Here is a 15073-nt window from a genome sequence, read left to right on the forward strand (position 1 = left end):
TCAGGTATGAAGGAAAGACCCAGATGCAGACAACATAAAATGAACAATGGTTTAATAATCCAACAGGGGCAGGCAATAGGCAGGTCAAGGCAGGCAGTGGTCAGTAAACCAGAGGTGGGGCAACGGTACCGGATGGCAGGCAGGTTCAGGGTCAGGCAATAGGCAGGTCAAGGCAGGCAGTGGTCAGTAAACCAGAGGTGGGGCAACGGTACCGGACGGCAGGCAGGTTCAGGGTCAGGCAATAGGCAGGTCAAGGCAGGCAGTGGTCAGTAAACCAGAGGTGGGGCAACGGTACCGGACGGCAGCCAGGCTCAGGGTCAGGCAATAGGCAGGTCAAGGCAGGCAGTGGTCAGTAAACCAGAGGTGGGGCAACGGTACCGGACGGCAGGCAGGTTCAGGGTCAGGCAATATGCAGGTCAAGGCAGGCAGTGGTCAGTAAACCAGAGGTGGGGCAACGGTACCGGATGGCAGGCAGGTTCAGGGTCAGGCAATATGCAGGTCAAGGCAGGCAGTGGTCAGTAAACCAGAGGTGGGGCAACGGTACCGGATGGCAGGCAGGTTCAGGGTCAGGCAATAGGCAGGTCAAGGCAGGCAGTGGTCAGTAAACCAGAGGTGGGGCAACGGTACCGGACGGCAGGCAGGTTCAGGGTCAGGCAATATGCAGGTCAAGGCAGGCAGTGGTCAGTAAACCAGAGGTGGGGCAACGGTACCGGACGGCAGGCAGGTTCAGGGTCAGGCAATAGGCAGGTCAAGGCAGGCAGTGGTCAGTAAACCAGAGGTGGGGCAACGGTACCGGACGGCAGGCAGGTTCAGGGTCAGGCAATAGGCAGGTCAAGGCAGGCAGTGGTCAGTAAACCAGAGGTGGGGCAACGGTACCGGACGGCAGGCAGGTTCAGGGTCAGGCAATAGGCAGGTCAAGGCAGGCAGTGGTCAGTAAACCAGAGGTGGGGCAACGGTACCGGACGGCAGGCAGGTTCAGGGTCAGGCAATAGGCAGGTCAAGGCAGGCAGTGGTCAGTAAACCAGAGGTGGGGCAACGGTACCGGACGGCAGGCAGGTTCAGGGTCAGGCAATAGGCAGGTCAAGGCAGGCAGTGGTCAGTAAACCAGAGGTGGGGCAACGGTACCGGACGGCAGGCAGGTTCAGGGTCAGGCAATAGGCAGGTCAAGGCAGGCAGTGGTCAGTAAACCAGAGGTGGGGCAACGGTACCGGACGGCAGGCAGGTTCAGGGTCAGGCAATAGGCAGGTCAATGCAGGCAGTGGTCAGTAAACCAGAGGTGGGGCAACGGTACCGGACGGCAGGCAGGTTCAGGGTCAGGCAATAGGCAGGTCAAGGCAGGCAGTGGTCAGTAAACCAGAGGTGGGGCAACGGTACCGGACGGCAGGCCTGTTCAGGGTCAGGCAATAGGCAGGTCAAGGCAGGCAGTGGTCAGTAAACCAGAGGTGGGGCAACGGTACCGGACGGCAGGCAGGTTCAGGGTCAGGGTAGGCAGAGCTCAATAATCCAGAGGTGGGGCAAAGGTGCAGGTCGGCAGGCAGGTTCAGGGTCAGGCAATAGACAGGTCAAGGCAGGCAGAGCTCAATAATCCAGAGGTGGGGCAAAGGTGCAGGTTGGCAGGCAGGTTCAGGGTCAGGCAATAGGCAGGTCAAGGCATGCAGTGGTCAGTAAACCAGAGGTGGGGCAACGGTACCGGACGGCAGGCAGGTTCAGGGTCAGGCAATAGGCAGGTCAAGGCAGGCAGTGGTCAGTAAACCAGAGGTGGGGCAACGGTACCGGACGGCAGGCAGGTTCAGGGTCAGGCAATAGGCAGGTCAAGGCAGGCAGTGGTCAGTAAACCAGAGGTGGGGCAACGGTACCGGACAGCAGGCAGGTTCAGGGTCAGGCAATAGGCAGGTCAAGGCAGGCAGTGGTCAGTAAACCAGAGGTGGGGCAACGGTACCGGACGGCAGGCAGGTTCAGGGTCAGGCAATAGGCAGGTCAAGGCAGGCAGTGGTCAGTAAACCAGAGGTGGGGCAACGGTACCGGACGGCAGGCAGGTTCAGGGTCAGGCAATAGGCAGGTCAAGGCAGGCAGTGGTCAGTAAACCAGAGGTGGGGCAACGGTACCGGACGGCAGGCAGGTTCAGGGTCAGGCAATAGGCAGGTCAAGGCAGGCAGTGGTCAGTAAACCAGAGGTGGGGCAACGGTACCGGACGGCAGGCAGGTTCAGGGTCAGGCAATAGGCAGGTCAAGGCAGGCAGTGGTCAGTAAACCAGAGGTGGGGCAACGGTACCGGACGGCAGGCAGGTTCAGGGTCAGGGTAGGCAGAGCTCAATAATCCAGAGGTGGGGCAAAGGTGCAGGTCGGCAGGCAGGTTCAGGGTCAGGCAATAGACAGGTCAAGGTAGGCAGAGCTCAATAATCCAGAGGTGGGGCAAAGGTGCCGGCAGGTTCAGGGTCAGGCAATAGACAGGTCAAGGCAGGCAGAGCTCAATAATCCAGAGGTGGGGCAAAGGTGCAGGTCGGCAGGCTCAGGGTCAGGGGCAGGCAGAGTGGTCAGGCAGGTGGGCTCAGAGTCAGGACAGGCAAGGGTCAAAACCAGGAGGGCGAGAAAAAGAGAGACTGGGAAAAGCAGGAGCTGAGAACAAAAACGCTGGTTGACTTGACAAACAAGATGAACTGGCAACAGACAGACAGAGAATACAGGTATAAATACACAGGGGATAATGGGAAAGATTGGCGACACCTGGAGGGTGTTGGAGACAATCACAAAGACAGGTGAAATAGATCAAGGTGTGACAATGCCTCATGACTTGTCATCGTGCACAATTAGTCTGTGCTTCAGTCTGACCAACTGTAGCTTACTGATAACAACCATAGCTGCAGGTAGTCTAGAGTCTGCTATGTGCTCTGATCCCATCTGGGCCTGGCCAGGGGAGATGTAACTTCATGCTTTTATAGCCTAAACTATGTAGCCTAAAATAGTCCCATTTATGTGTGTTCTGAGAAAATGTGAATGTGATCAAATTTGGTTTATAGTCAAACTTCAGGAGGCTAGGCTACCTAGGCCTTTTTAATCCAAAGTGATTGACTGGAATCAATCAACACAATAGTGATGACATACTGTATGAGCATATTGTTTTAAAACAATATATATAAATCATATGACCTGATTTGAAAAATAATCTGGTCTTATCATAGCCCACATAAAACTTTTTTTTTACAACAATTTATTTTACCATGTCATATTCTACAACTAGGGTCCGGAGTTGGTGTGGTTAGCCTACTACCAGATCAAGAAAAAGGCCCCAGAAAAACTATCCCCCCCCCCCCTCCACTCTGGGACCTGTGGTGCCACCTCGGAAATCACCACACAATGTTACAAATTAAAAAACATCCGATTTGTATGATCTGCATTTGACATGTTTATGTTGGTGGGGATGAGCTTCCATCGTTTTATGTGGCTCAGTGCAGCCGGCATCTACTGTGACAATTTCAGAATATAACAGGCTGCAATTTCAGGTAAAAACTCAATAAAACAAGACTCACATATTAGGGGAATGTCTATACATTTCAGCTGTTTCAAAAACATTTCTGTTTAAAGGTCTTACTCACGTCAGGTACACAGAGCGTGATCACGCAGTCGTCTGGAAGAGCTGGTGCTCTCATGCAAGTTTCAGTGTTACTTGACTCAAAGCGAGCATAGAAGTAATTTAGCTAATCTGGTAGGTTCTTGTCACTGGGCAGCTCGTGGCTATGCTTCCCTTTGTAGTTTGTAATAGTTTGCAGAGAGGTTGAGACATAAATGACCAGAGAGGTGGAGAGAGTGGGAGAAAGGCACTTAACACCATATTGCTATAGTGGATTGTGTGTGAAAAAATAGATACATCACTTTTATGTCTCACACAGGCCCATTGCTGAGCTCTCTCTCACTCTTTTTCTATTTCTCTCTCTCAGAAAGAAAACAAGCTGAGAACATTCTACAGCCACACACTTGTATGTGTGTGTATGTATGTATGTATTTTTTTATTTAACTAGGCAAGTCAGTTAAGAACAAATTTTTATTTTCAATGACGGCCTAGGAACAGTGGGTTAACTGCCTGTTCAGGTGCAGAACGACAGATTTGCACCTTGTCAGCTCGGGGGGTGGAACTTGCAACCTTCCGGTTACTAGTCCAACACTCTAACCACTAGGCTACCCTGCCGCCCCGTATGTATGTATGTATGTGTGTGTGTGTGTGTGTGTGTGTTAGACTTTTCTGTGTTTTGAATTTGCCTTGTTAAAAACGTGATGGAAAATAGATTTTGACATTTCCCAGATAAAAGGCATTGTGCAATTTGTCTGCCCTTTTACAGTGCATCACAATGTGAACATGTTCAAATGGCTCTTTTGGTCCCTTGAGATTGTGGTTCAGGCAATTAGTGATGCAATCATTATGATGGTCAACTACCAGATTAATATTGTATGTCTAGAAAGATGTGTGTCCGTGTGTATACACACACACACACACATACAAAGATGTACCTGCTCGAGAGGATTGGCTCCAGTCCGAGCCTCAGGCTATGATTACACTCTGACAAATTAGCTCCAATGTTAAGAGCAGCAAACCATCATCATCACAAATCATAACTTTGGCTCGCTTATTTCACAAAATATAGTCTGGTGTTCAGTAAACTTTTGAGGAATATCATTCGTCTCAATACATCAACTAAACAATCGCTCAGATCCCTTAACATCATGCTCTTTCTACTCATCCCCCTCTCTTCTCTCTTTCTCCTCACCCCCTCTCCTCTCTCTTTCTCTCGGCCAGGTGAGGATGACGAGGATGAAGAGTGCGGCGAGGAGAAGCTGCCGTCCTGTTTCGACTACGTCATGCACTTCCTCACCGTCTTCTGGAAGGTTCTGTTTGCGTTCGTGCCCCCGACAGACTACTGGAACGGCTGGGCCTGCTTCGTGGTGTCCATCTGTATGATTGGCCTGCTCACAGCCTTCATCGGGGACCTGGCCTCCCACTTCGGCTGCACCGTGGGCCTCAAGGACTCTGTCACCGCCGTGGTGTTCGTGGCCCTGGGGACCTCCGTGCCAGGTAATATTATAAACTAACCCTGGTGTTTATGCTAGATGTACTTGCTTTGTAATGTTGACAGTAGCATTCCTTTTACAGTAGCATTTAACCTAGATGTACTACTATGTAATGATTGCGGTAACGTTTTTCCTACAAAAGTCCTCTAGAATTAGGGCATGATTCAATCCATATCGCGTAAATTCATCACTACAGCACGATTGAAATGTAAAGGCGATGTTTTCACGTTGGCAGAGACTGCAATCACGGTAAATGCTGTGTATGTCGACTCAGTCTGAAATGCCCTTTACATTTCAATCGCGCCATAGTGCTGAACTTCCGCGATACGGATTGAATCGAGCCCTTAATCGCTCCGAACACTCCCAGTGTCCAGTGTTCACCTCCCACCATTCATTTACACTGCTTACACCCCAGCTAGATACTGCTACATGTATACATGTTAGTCAGTGGCCAATGCTCTGTTCCTGAGCAGCTTAACATCACCGTATACAAGTGAGTGGGTTGAACAAGAGCCTAAATAAATACACATGGAACATCAGTTCAACCCCTCACAGCTACCATGGCATAAACCTCACACTCCTATGATGAATATTAGTGCACAACCATAAGTGTATGGAATGGGAAAGTTTGAAACAGAGTAATTGCTAGTAGGAGAGATGTCAGGCGTGGGTTAGTCCAGAAGATGGCTGATGTCTTTAGAGGCAGAAGATGGGCAGTGACTCAGATGTGAAGCCAAACACACACACACACACACACACACACACACACACACACACACACACAGCTTAATAGCTTTCAACTGGGACTGATACAGTGCTTAGCTAATTAGCTCTCAGTTCATGTATTGTACACTGAGCTGCATCACAGACCTGCTGACCAGCCAGCCACTGTAACTCACTCAGGACTCACCGCTCTGACACTTCTAGACATTACTCCTGAAACACTGTTCCCCTCACTTCACCAATACTGTAAACCCCATTTCACAAGCACAAAGGACAAAGATGTGTAAAGAAACAGTACAAGCAGTCAATATTCTTTGTGTCTGTCATTCTGTTTGTTTGCACAAGGCGTGTTGTGTGTGCATGGGTAACTTTAGTGGCATAGTGGCTTCCTAATTTGAACCCTGCCTCCCTGCCTCACCATGCTCACACAGACACACACCGCCATTTGTCATGGGGATCAGGTGTTGTGCGGTGTCCTGCCCTTTAGAATATGATGCATTACTCTACACAGGAGCGATAACAATAACTGAGGGGGTTAAGCTAGCATTAGCCGCCGTAGCGCTGTGCTGCTGTGCTGCTGTGCTGCTGTGTAAATGGACCCTGCTGGAGCCCTCACACCACACCTCTCATCCCACTGTAATTATAGTCAATACAAAGGCACAAAGGCCAAAGCCACACGTCTCAATGAGCCTCGTTTGTCATGGTTAGTGAGCCAGAGAAGAAGATCAGCGGCCCATATAAAAGTAACATAGAGGGAGGTCAGATTGTGTGTGCGTGTGTGTGTGTGTGTGTGTGTGTGTGTGTGTGTGTGTGTGTGTGTGTGTGTGTGTGTGTGTGTGTGTGTGTGTGTGTGTGTGTGTGTGTGTGTGTGTGTGTGTGTGTGTGTGTGTGTGTTTCAAAATAAATTAGGTATGATAAAGAGCACACTGAGGAGAATATGTAAATCTCTGCATTTAATCATGCAATACAAAAGTGACCCTTGTATTGTATATACAGAAAACACACACACACACACACAGCTTAATAGCTTTCATCTGAATATTCGAGAATTTCCTCAGGAAGCTGCAGATCTAAATATCGGTCCAGCTGTTGTCACGTCCCTCTCTCTCTGGCCAAATATCACCGCCACCTCTGTGTTGATGTTTACTACTTCACAATGTGGAGTCTTTGTGGTTCGTGCGCTTGCTGTGCTAGGTTGATACACTTTGAAGGTGTGATGGAAAACGACTGGGTATTTAGAGAAATTCTCTCCCTGTTCTTTATCAGTGCAGGTAGAGAGACTTTTAAAGGTGTCTTGATATTGCCACAAACCTATAGTACAGGTCGTTGTTTCTAGTGCTATGGACTACTCCTCCTATAGGGGCCTTACTATGCAAACAGCCAATGGCAGCCAATGGCTGATAGATCAATCCAAGACGCCATCTGTAGGCGTGAGCATGATATTCATCATGGAGGTGTGGATAACTTACGGGTGTACTGTCACAGACATTCCTAACATATCTAGAGAAATGAGAAGCTCGCTACTGTCCTTCCTGACTCACTAGAACCATGATTGGATAGCGGGGGGGGTGGGAGCATCAAGTCATGTGACAACACTCCCAGCACACAGGAAGTGACATCATCACCATCACTTCCTCCTGGCCTTGCCAGGAAGTGAGAGCAGCGACGGACAAGGCCATGGAGGCCCAATTGCCATAGTAACCGATATAGCCATTAACGGCAGCTGCAGCAGAGAGAGGATGCTGCTGCATGTTAATAGGCCCGGAGAGAGCAGCAGATGTGGAGTAGGCAGTTAAATGGCTGGTGATTGTAGGGCTTGTCAAAGATAACAGTCTCCACTGTGACTGTGTGATGTCACAGCCAGGAAGTGATTAGCAGGCAAGCTCTTATCATAGAGATGGAACTGGGAGGTGTAAAACAGTCTCAGGAGCTTATGCCTTCTTCTATCTGCTTTAGAAAAGCCATTATCTTGGAGGTAGAGAGGAGCCAATTTTTGCTGTATACGGTCTTGATAGGGCAGAGGAGATTGAATATATGGTGTAGGATAGAGAGGAGCAAGATGAAGGACAACAGAGTCACACAGAGATTCTCTCTCTGCCCACACACACTATCCTTACACAATCACAGCCGCCAATTGGACTACAGTGCGTGTGTGTGTGTGTGTGTGGCAGTGCTGGAGATCACTGCCTGGGGTTGGAAACTGTGCACACACAAGCACACAGCCCACATACACGCACGAGCACACATACACACCATGCAGGGACAAACAATCTCTCTATTTCATCTGACAGTACATACTGTGCAATTCTATGTCCGACAGTCATACACTCCTCGCTACACAAATGCCCCTCCCGTATCAAAGAGTAGCTGCAGTAGTCCCCACCCTGTTGTGTGTGTGCTTGCGTGCATCTCCCTTTCTATAGATGCTCTGGTTTGTGTTGTCGAGAACTGTGAGGCTGCGGCGTTCCCAGTGTCCCCTCCCCTCCCTCCGGTCCCTCCATCCCTCCTTCCATTCTCAGTGAAGCTGCACAGTATGATGATTAGTGCAGACACTTACGAGGCAACCCCTGTCTGTTCTGCATCAGCCTTTTGCCACTCCACAGCTCTCTCCCGTGTCTTTCTGTCCGTCCTGCTTTTGTCCTCACCCTGCATTCTGCTCAGGGGATCCGACCACACTGTTATCAGAGAGAGAGAGAGAGCCTTTTGTCCAGTCTGCCGCACAAAGACTGCACTGCCAACGCCTGGCTCAGTCTACTGTACTGCAGCTCTCTCTCCCTCCCTCTCTCGCTCTCCCACAGACATCTAAATACACCACACTGTCCAGCTAGTTAGAGCATTCTCTGTAGAGAGAAGATTGAAGACGTTGCGAGTTTTAATGTCACATGCACAAGTACAGTGAAAATGTCTTTCTTGCTCGCTCTAAACCCAACAATGCAGTAATCAATAACAATGTAATACTACAAATAACAAGGTAGAACAAAAACACACAAGAAATAATAAGAACTGTCATTGAACAATATATGGGCCAGAAGAAGATTTAACCAATCAATTTATTCATAGAGACAGAAAGAGATAAATAGACAACAGTTAAACTGTTGTGTGGATGGCTGCTTCATGACTCTGTACATAGCTCCAGTACTTAAAATAACAATTCACCCATTTTGAATGTTATAACATTTTTGAGCATCTCTGAGTGATGTTCTATCGAATCCCAGGGTCATTCCATGTTTTCATGTGCATTACAGCCGGTACGCGAGTTTTGCATCGTACGATAGAACATTGCTCAGAGATGCACAAAAATTATGTAACATAAAAAATGGGTTATACATTTACTTTATGTTTTTCAATCGTATTTCTTCCTGGGTCTTGGTCCGAGTGGCCAGAGTGGCCAGTCGGCAGGCATGGGATCAAGGGACAAGTCCCTGTGAGTACTATCCAGTCACTGGACATGAGATGGATTATTTTTAAGTGATGAATCTTCCTCAGTTACACGTTACAGCTCTCAGACCAGTCATTGCTCAGCATCTGTTCTAAATCAACCACAGATACTTTATTCACCATTGTGGTCCAGTAATGACCACACTTGTATGCCCATGTCGGTGCCCGTCTTGTGCCATGTTGAAGTCAGCAGAGCTAGATTCCCAGTGAATAGTGCCACTCGAGGCCAATGACCATGGTATCATGTCCAGCTGGCTAGAGCCTGATGCCAGCTCAGTGAATGGAGTCACCCTGAGCAGTAATTTGTCTCAACCTGGCCTCCCTCGCTAAATCTCGGGCACCAGGAAAATAAAAGGGAAGGGTGCACAGAGGAAGTGAGGAGGGACCGAGGGACAGAAATGGGAATAAAACAGAGTGCTCTGTCACTTGCCAATGAAAGACATCTCAAACATTAGACTGGGTTCCTTGACTCTCTATGAAAGCACTTTCCCCTGGCAAGGTAACTGCAACTTAGCATAAACAGCTGGCTCCACTCCAGAAATTGAATGGTGTCTTCCTGCTGGGCTGCTGTTGTTCCTACAGCAGACTGTTTAAATCCAGACACATAGCCGGCCATTTATGGAGAAGATTGTGTGCTTGCCTCGGGTATTGATCTGGGTCTGGGGGAAAGAGACCCAGACAGATGACTTCTGCTGAGACGGAACTCCTGTCCCTGCAACGGTGAACATTTTGCTCCCTGATTATAGTCTTCAAACATTACATTGAATTATGTCTTATGAAACAATGCTGTTCAGTGTTCTTTAGACTTTTAATTAATATCGAGCTTTTTTGTTTTGCCTCTGACCCTTTGCCCACACCCTCTGCCCCATACCCTATCACCATTAATTCCCCCAATCCAATAACATTTTCCCAATCCTTATCGAATCACACACACAACACCCTCCTCCCCTCCATCCTCTCTTCCCTTTCTTACAGACACCTTTGCCAGTAAGGTGGCAGCCATCCAGGACCAGTATGCTGATGCATCCATCGGCAACGTGACGGGCAGCAACGCGGTCAACGTGTTCCTGGGCATCGGCGTGGCCTGGTCCATCGCCGCCATCTACCACAACTCCAAGGGCAACGACTTCAAGGTAGACCCGGGGAGCCTGGCCTTCTCCGTCACCCTCTTCACCATCTTTGCGTTCATCTGCGTGGGAGTGCTGATGTACCGGCGGCGACCTTCGATCGGTGGCGAGCTGGGGGGTCCGCGGACTCCCAAGATACTGACCACCATGCTGTTTGTCAGCCTGTGGCTGCTTTACATTCTGTTCTCCTCACTGGAGGCCTACTGCCACTTCAGGGCCTTCTAAACAGCTACAAACTTAAGAAGGCCCTAGAAGAGCTAACCTGAGACAAGAAGGAGGAAACAGCAGCAGTGGAAAACGTTTTTCTCTTGTCGTTAATAACCCCGACCCACCCCACCCTTTCCCCCTTTTAAGAAGTGAAAGATCCCTCCCCTAGTGCTTAATAAGGGATGAGACTGGTTGTTCAGGCGAGGAGAGGCCTGTCAGCGCTGGGACAGAGAAACCTCTGAAGTCTGTAGAATGACAGTTGTGTGCGTGTGTGTGCGTGTGTGTGTGTGTGTGTGTGTGTGTGTGTGGCTGTTTGTTATGTCTCTCACTACCCAGCAACCCTATAGAAACAGCATCTTCGACGCCTGGCGCTCATTTCAAACTAAACACTAGACATTTGAGTGAAATCCTTTAATAATTCCCATACCACCATTATTGATATGTATATGCATGAACATCAAAAGAAACAAAGATACGGCTGTTCGCAAGCATAGTGGGTTTGGAGTAACAGGTACTTTTGAAGAAAGTCTCTTGTCTGTGTGTTAGTCTTAATAAATCTCAGTTAGGGCCTGGCTGCAAGAGCTGCTCACCACCTTCTGACCCTCGGTTTGATCCCCAGTAGAACATCTGATTAGGTGTCCTCTGTACTTTTATCTTGCTGTAGATGTAGTTGTGTTAAAGGAGTTTAGCATACTTTTACCTTTAAGGCCGTATCGTGATTGGATGGCCAGCGTTACCATTTTAACTATCAGATAACTCGTTGTCAACTTACATTATCATTTTCAAAACTATCCCAAGATTGCATTTCCAGTTTAGTCAATAGGGGTTTCACCACCGCCATGCTTGATTCAAATTGCAATAGAATGCAGAGAGACCGTACTGGATCACCCTCTGCATTAGCTTCATCCATTGGCTACACATCTTTCAGCAGCCTCTCACTATTGACTCTTTCTCTCTATCTTTGTGTCTAAGCTCCTACCAGACTGGTCTTTTTATCAGTCTCAGTCCTCAAGGGCTCTACAGTCAATTCTTAACCACTAACCCTAACCAGAAACCCTTTACCCCTCACCCCTATCATAACCCCACCCTCAACACCCCTATCATAAACCCACCCTCAACACCCCTATCATAAACCCACCCTCATCACTCCTATCATAAACCCCTCAACACTAAACCTTCTTTCTCTCTCCACTGAGCTGCACATCTTCATTTTTTAAAACATTAAATGGAATATTTCAATAAACATTATCTTTAACATAAAATACATCAATTGTAATGGTGGACAGACGTGTAGATGAAAAGGTTCCTATAATGCAGTAGCTATAGGGACATTTTACAGAAGTTCAAAGTGAAGCTGGTGAGAAATACATTGACTGACTATTTTCTATTTTCTGAGGTAAAGGCTTTTGTCTTAATGATGCAATCTTTTGAATCCATCTAACTGCCAGTCCCCAGATATAAGGGTTTACATCCAAGACTGTTACTCCGCGTCCGATTCAGACACATCAGGCAGGTCAGTGTGTGGAAGAGGAAGACGGTCCACATTATTTGATGAATACCCAGAGTTTCCGACTGAGTTGGTTTAATACACTATACTTGATGTGTAACGTAACAATGAAGTAAAAGTAATTATAGTTGTAGTTTGGTTTAGAAAATTAAGATTTTGGCTCGTTCTTGCCATTTCTCACCACAGAAGTTGCAGCCCCTGAGAAGGTTCCATCTAGGTTAAAGTACTTATATGGAAGCCAAGTGGAGTTTACTCCTATTTTGCCAAAGGGAACTATTTCTAATGGAAACTCCAGTAACAGCTTAGCCAGAATATGAGTGTGTTTTCTAACACACTGACGTTTCTTAACACCACCAAAAAGATCCCTGTGCGGTACTTAAAGCCTTGGTATTGTTTGACCTAAACAGAACATTTCTAATTCCAAATTTGGATGAAAACATTCACATTTCGTGGAGATGGGTTGATGTTTCGAATTGAAGGAAAAACATTGCACTGGTTCCCGTGTTTCTAATGAAAAGGATGACATTGTTTATATGCTGAGGACGACTCTGCTGTTACATGATTATACATTATGACCTTTCTCTGATCTGAAAAAGTTACTATGACATTGTTTATATGCTGAGGATGACTCTGCTGTTACATGATTATACATTATGACCTTTCTCTGATCTGAAAAGGTTACTATGACATTGAAATACGAAAAAATACCTTTCCTCCAACCCTAATACTCAACTAACCAACTACAAGTGACAAGAAGAGGAGGAGGAGAAAGAAAGAACATGTGAAGTACAGCCATACATTGTGTACTGGTGCAGTGAAGCACAAAGACTTCTCCTGCCCAGCATGTGTTGCTATAGTGTACGTCTGCACTGTGACTGTGCAGCATCTCTCTGTGTCCTCTACCCTCCCCACATGCCATGTCCATATTTTGGAATGTTAATTGTTAATTAATGTGCTACTTGTTCACACTGTGCATGAATGATAACCTGTCTGTATATACGAAGCAGTATCCCATTCGTTGATGTTGACGGAGGTTTGAATGTTGTATAGGTTTTGACTTTTTTTTAATGTACTATAACCTAATGTTTTATTTTAAGTTGAATGATGTATTTGGTAACTTGCACATTAAATTTAAAAAAAAGGCAATATCTGCTGTTGTTGAATGAGGGTGAGAACTTAACGAGTTACGTATCTTAAGGGAGTTGCATGGGTATTTGTACAAAAGACGATGCTTGCTTATAATGACATGGCTGGTTGTATTATTTGACAGTGTAAAGGCTATTTTGTCATTACAGAGATAATATGTGTATATACTGTACATTGTTGCCAGAGAGAGGTCTGATACCTCCACATATCTTAGTGAATTCTACATATTTATTTTAAAACCCTCACTAAACTCAAGAATGACAAATATTGCCTTTTTGGAGAAGTAGTTTGCTTAAATGCTTGTTTTGCTCTCGCTCTCTTTTCCTTCCGCGCTGAGCAGTGTTTCGTCTTAGATATCTGAAAAGTGTGTCAGTTCGTCATGCGGGGTGGATTCCTTCTTCAACTCAAGATCTGTCTGTCTGTCAACCTGGTATGTGCCCACCCATCTGTCTCTCTGGCTGGTACTGTACCTGCCTATCTGTCTCTGTCCCTGTTCAGTGTCTGTCTGTCTGTTGGTACCTGAGGTGCGTCATCTGATTTACACCACCACCGCCCACTGCTCAGATGGACCATCGTTTTTCAGGGTTCTAATATATTTCACTTTCTCTTTCTTTTCCCTCCTTGCATTCACACTTTCTCACTGTTTAGCTCTCTCTCTCTCTCCTCTTTAACTTTCTCTCAACCTTCACCTCTCGATCTGTCCTTTCCTTGCTGTCTCTCTTTAACAGGGTTTAGTTTGCTATTTGTTTTGTCTTTTTGTTTGATTTTGTTTGATTCTAATTGATAGAATATCATGAATTTGTCTTATTTTGTTGGTGTCGTCTGTGTTTTTTCTTTGTGTCGCACAAACGAATAGGAAGACATTACACTAACTGTGATTACTCTACATGGTACACTTCTAACACAGAAAATAAAGTTTGGAATACCCTGTTTCAAAGACCCTTGAGTGGAGTTGTTTTGTGGGTCTGCATGTGGAGCGAATTGTGCTGTGATGTTAGTGTACATTTTAGTGTTCTTAAAACTGTTGAAATACATCAGAAAAATGAGTCGCCTTTATGCTTCCAAAATGTAGTTCATCCAGTGTCCATCCACACGTTGATGTCATTCTTCGCTCTAGCCTCCAAACACAAGAGCACCTGGAATGAAGTGCTCTCTATGTCACATTGCAGGTTGTGAAATCTTCAAAAGTGTGTGTGTGCGTGTTTAGGAGACGTTTCCCTCAGCTGGATGAAGTGTGTTTAAAAGGTAGAGAGTTCACTACTGGGAAGTCTGGGACAGAGCCACTCAACAGCGAAACTGTTAATCAACCTGAGTGTGAAATTGGGCACCATACTTTGCCTCTCCCAGAGTAGTGTTGATTACTGTAGCAGAGAGAGAACCTTATCTCCCTCTCTCTCCCCCCTCCCTCCCTCCCTCCCTCCCTCCCTCCCTCCCTCCCTCCCTCCCTCCCTCCCTCCCTCCCTCCCTCCCTCCCTCCCTCCCTCCCTCCCTCCCTCCCTCCCTCCCTCCCTCCCTCCTCTCTCTCTCTCTCTCTCTCCCCCTCTCTCTCTCTCTCTCAATCTCTTGTCTCTCAATCTCTTGTTTCTCCCCTTTCAATCTCTTCTCTCTCCCCTTTCAATCTCTTGTCTCTCCCAAGCGGAATTTAAAAACATATTTTAATATATTACAAGTATATGAATGTATACTTAAATATACAAAAAATGTAATAATATACTTCAAATATTATGTATTTTTCTAGTACATCTTAAGTATACTATAAATATAATAATATAATATCATTATACTTCAATACACTTATTAAAAGTGTACTTTAAATTCATTGTTTTTCAGTCTTTAAGTATACTATATTTTCACTATCATTAAAC

The 15073-nt window shown here is 46.6% G+C and overlaps 1 protein-coding gene across 3 annotated transcripts in view; it reads left to right on the forward strand.

The window, feature by feature from the left end:
• Positions 1-14149, forward strand: part of LOC135512236 (sodium/calcium exchanger 1-like) — a 181103-nt gene extending 166954 nt beyond the window's left edge. For all 3 annotated transcript variants that reach the window (XM_064934043.1, XM_064934044.1, XM_064934045.1), the window contains 2 exons: positions 4789-5064; positions 10197-14149. In XM_064934043.1, coding sequence (XP_064790115.1) covers positions 4789-5064; positions 10197-10573 — 653 coding nt within the window. In that variant the 3' untranslated portion in view covers positions 10574-14149. The remainder of the gene's footprint in view (positions 1-4788; positions 5065-10196) is intronic.
• The last annotated feature ends 924 nt before the right edge of the window (positions 14150-15073 follow it).

Source organism: Oncorhynchus masou, chromosome 24, assembly GCF_036934945.1.
Source record: "Oncorhynchus masou masou isolate Uvic2021 chromosome 24, UVic_Omas_1.1, whole genome shotgun sequence".
Taxonomy (NCBI): domain Eukaryota; kingdom Metazoa; phylum Chordata; class Actinopteri; order Salmoniformes; family Salmonidae; genus Oncorhynchus; species Oncorhynchus masou.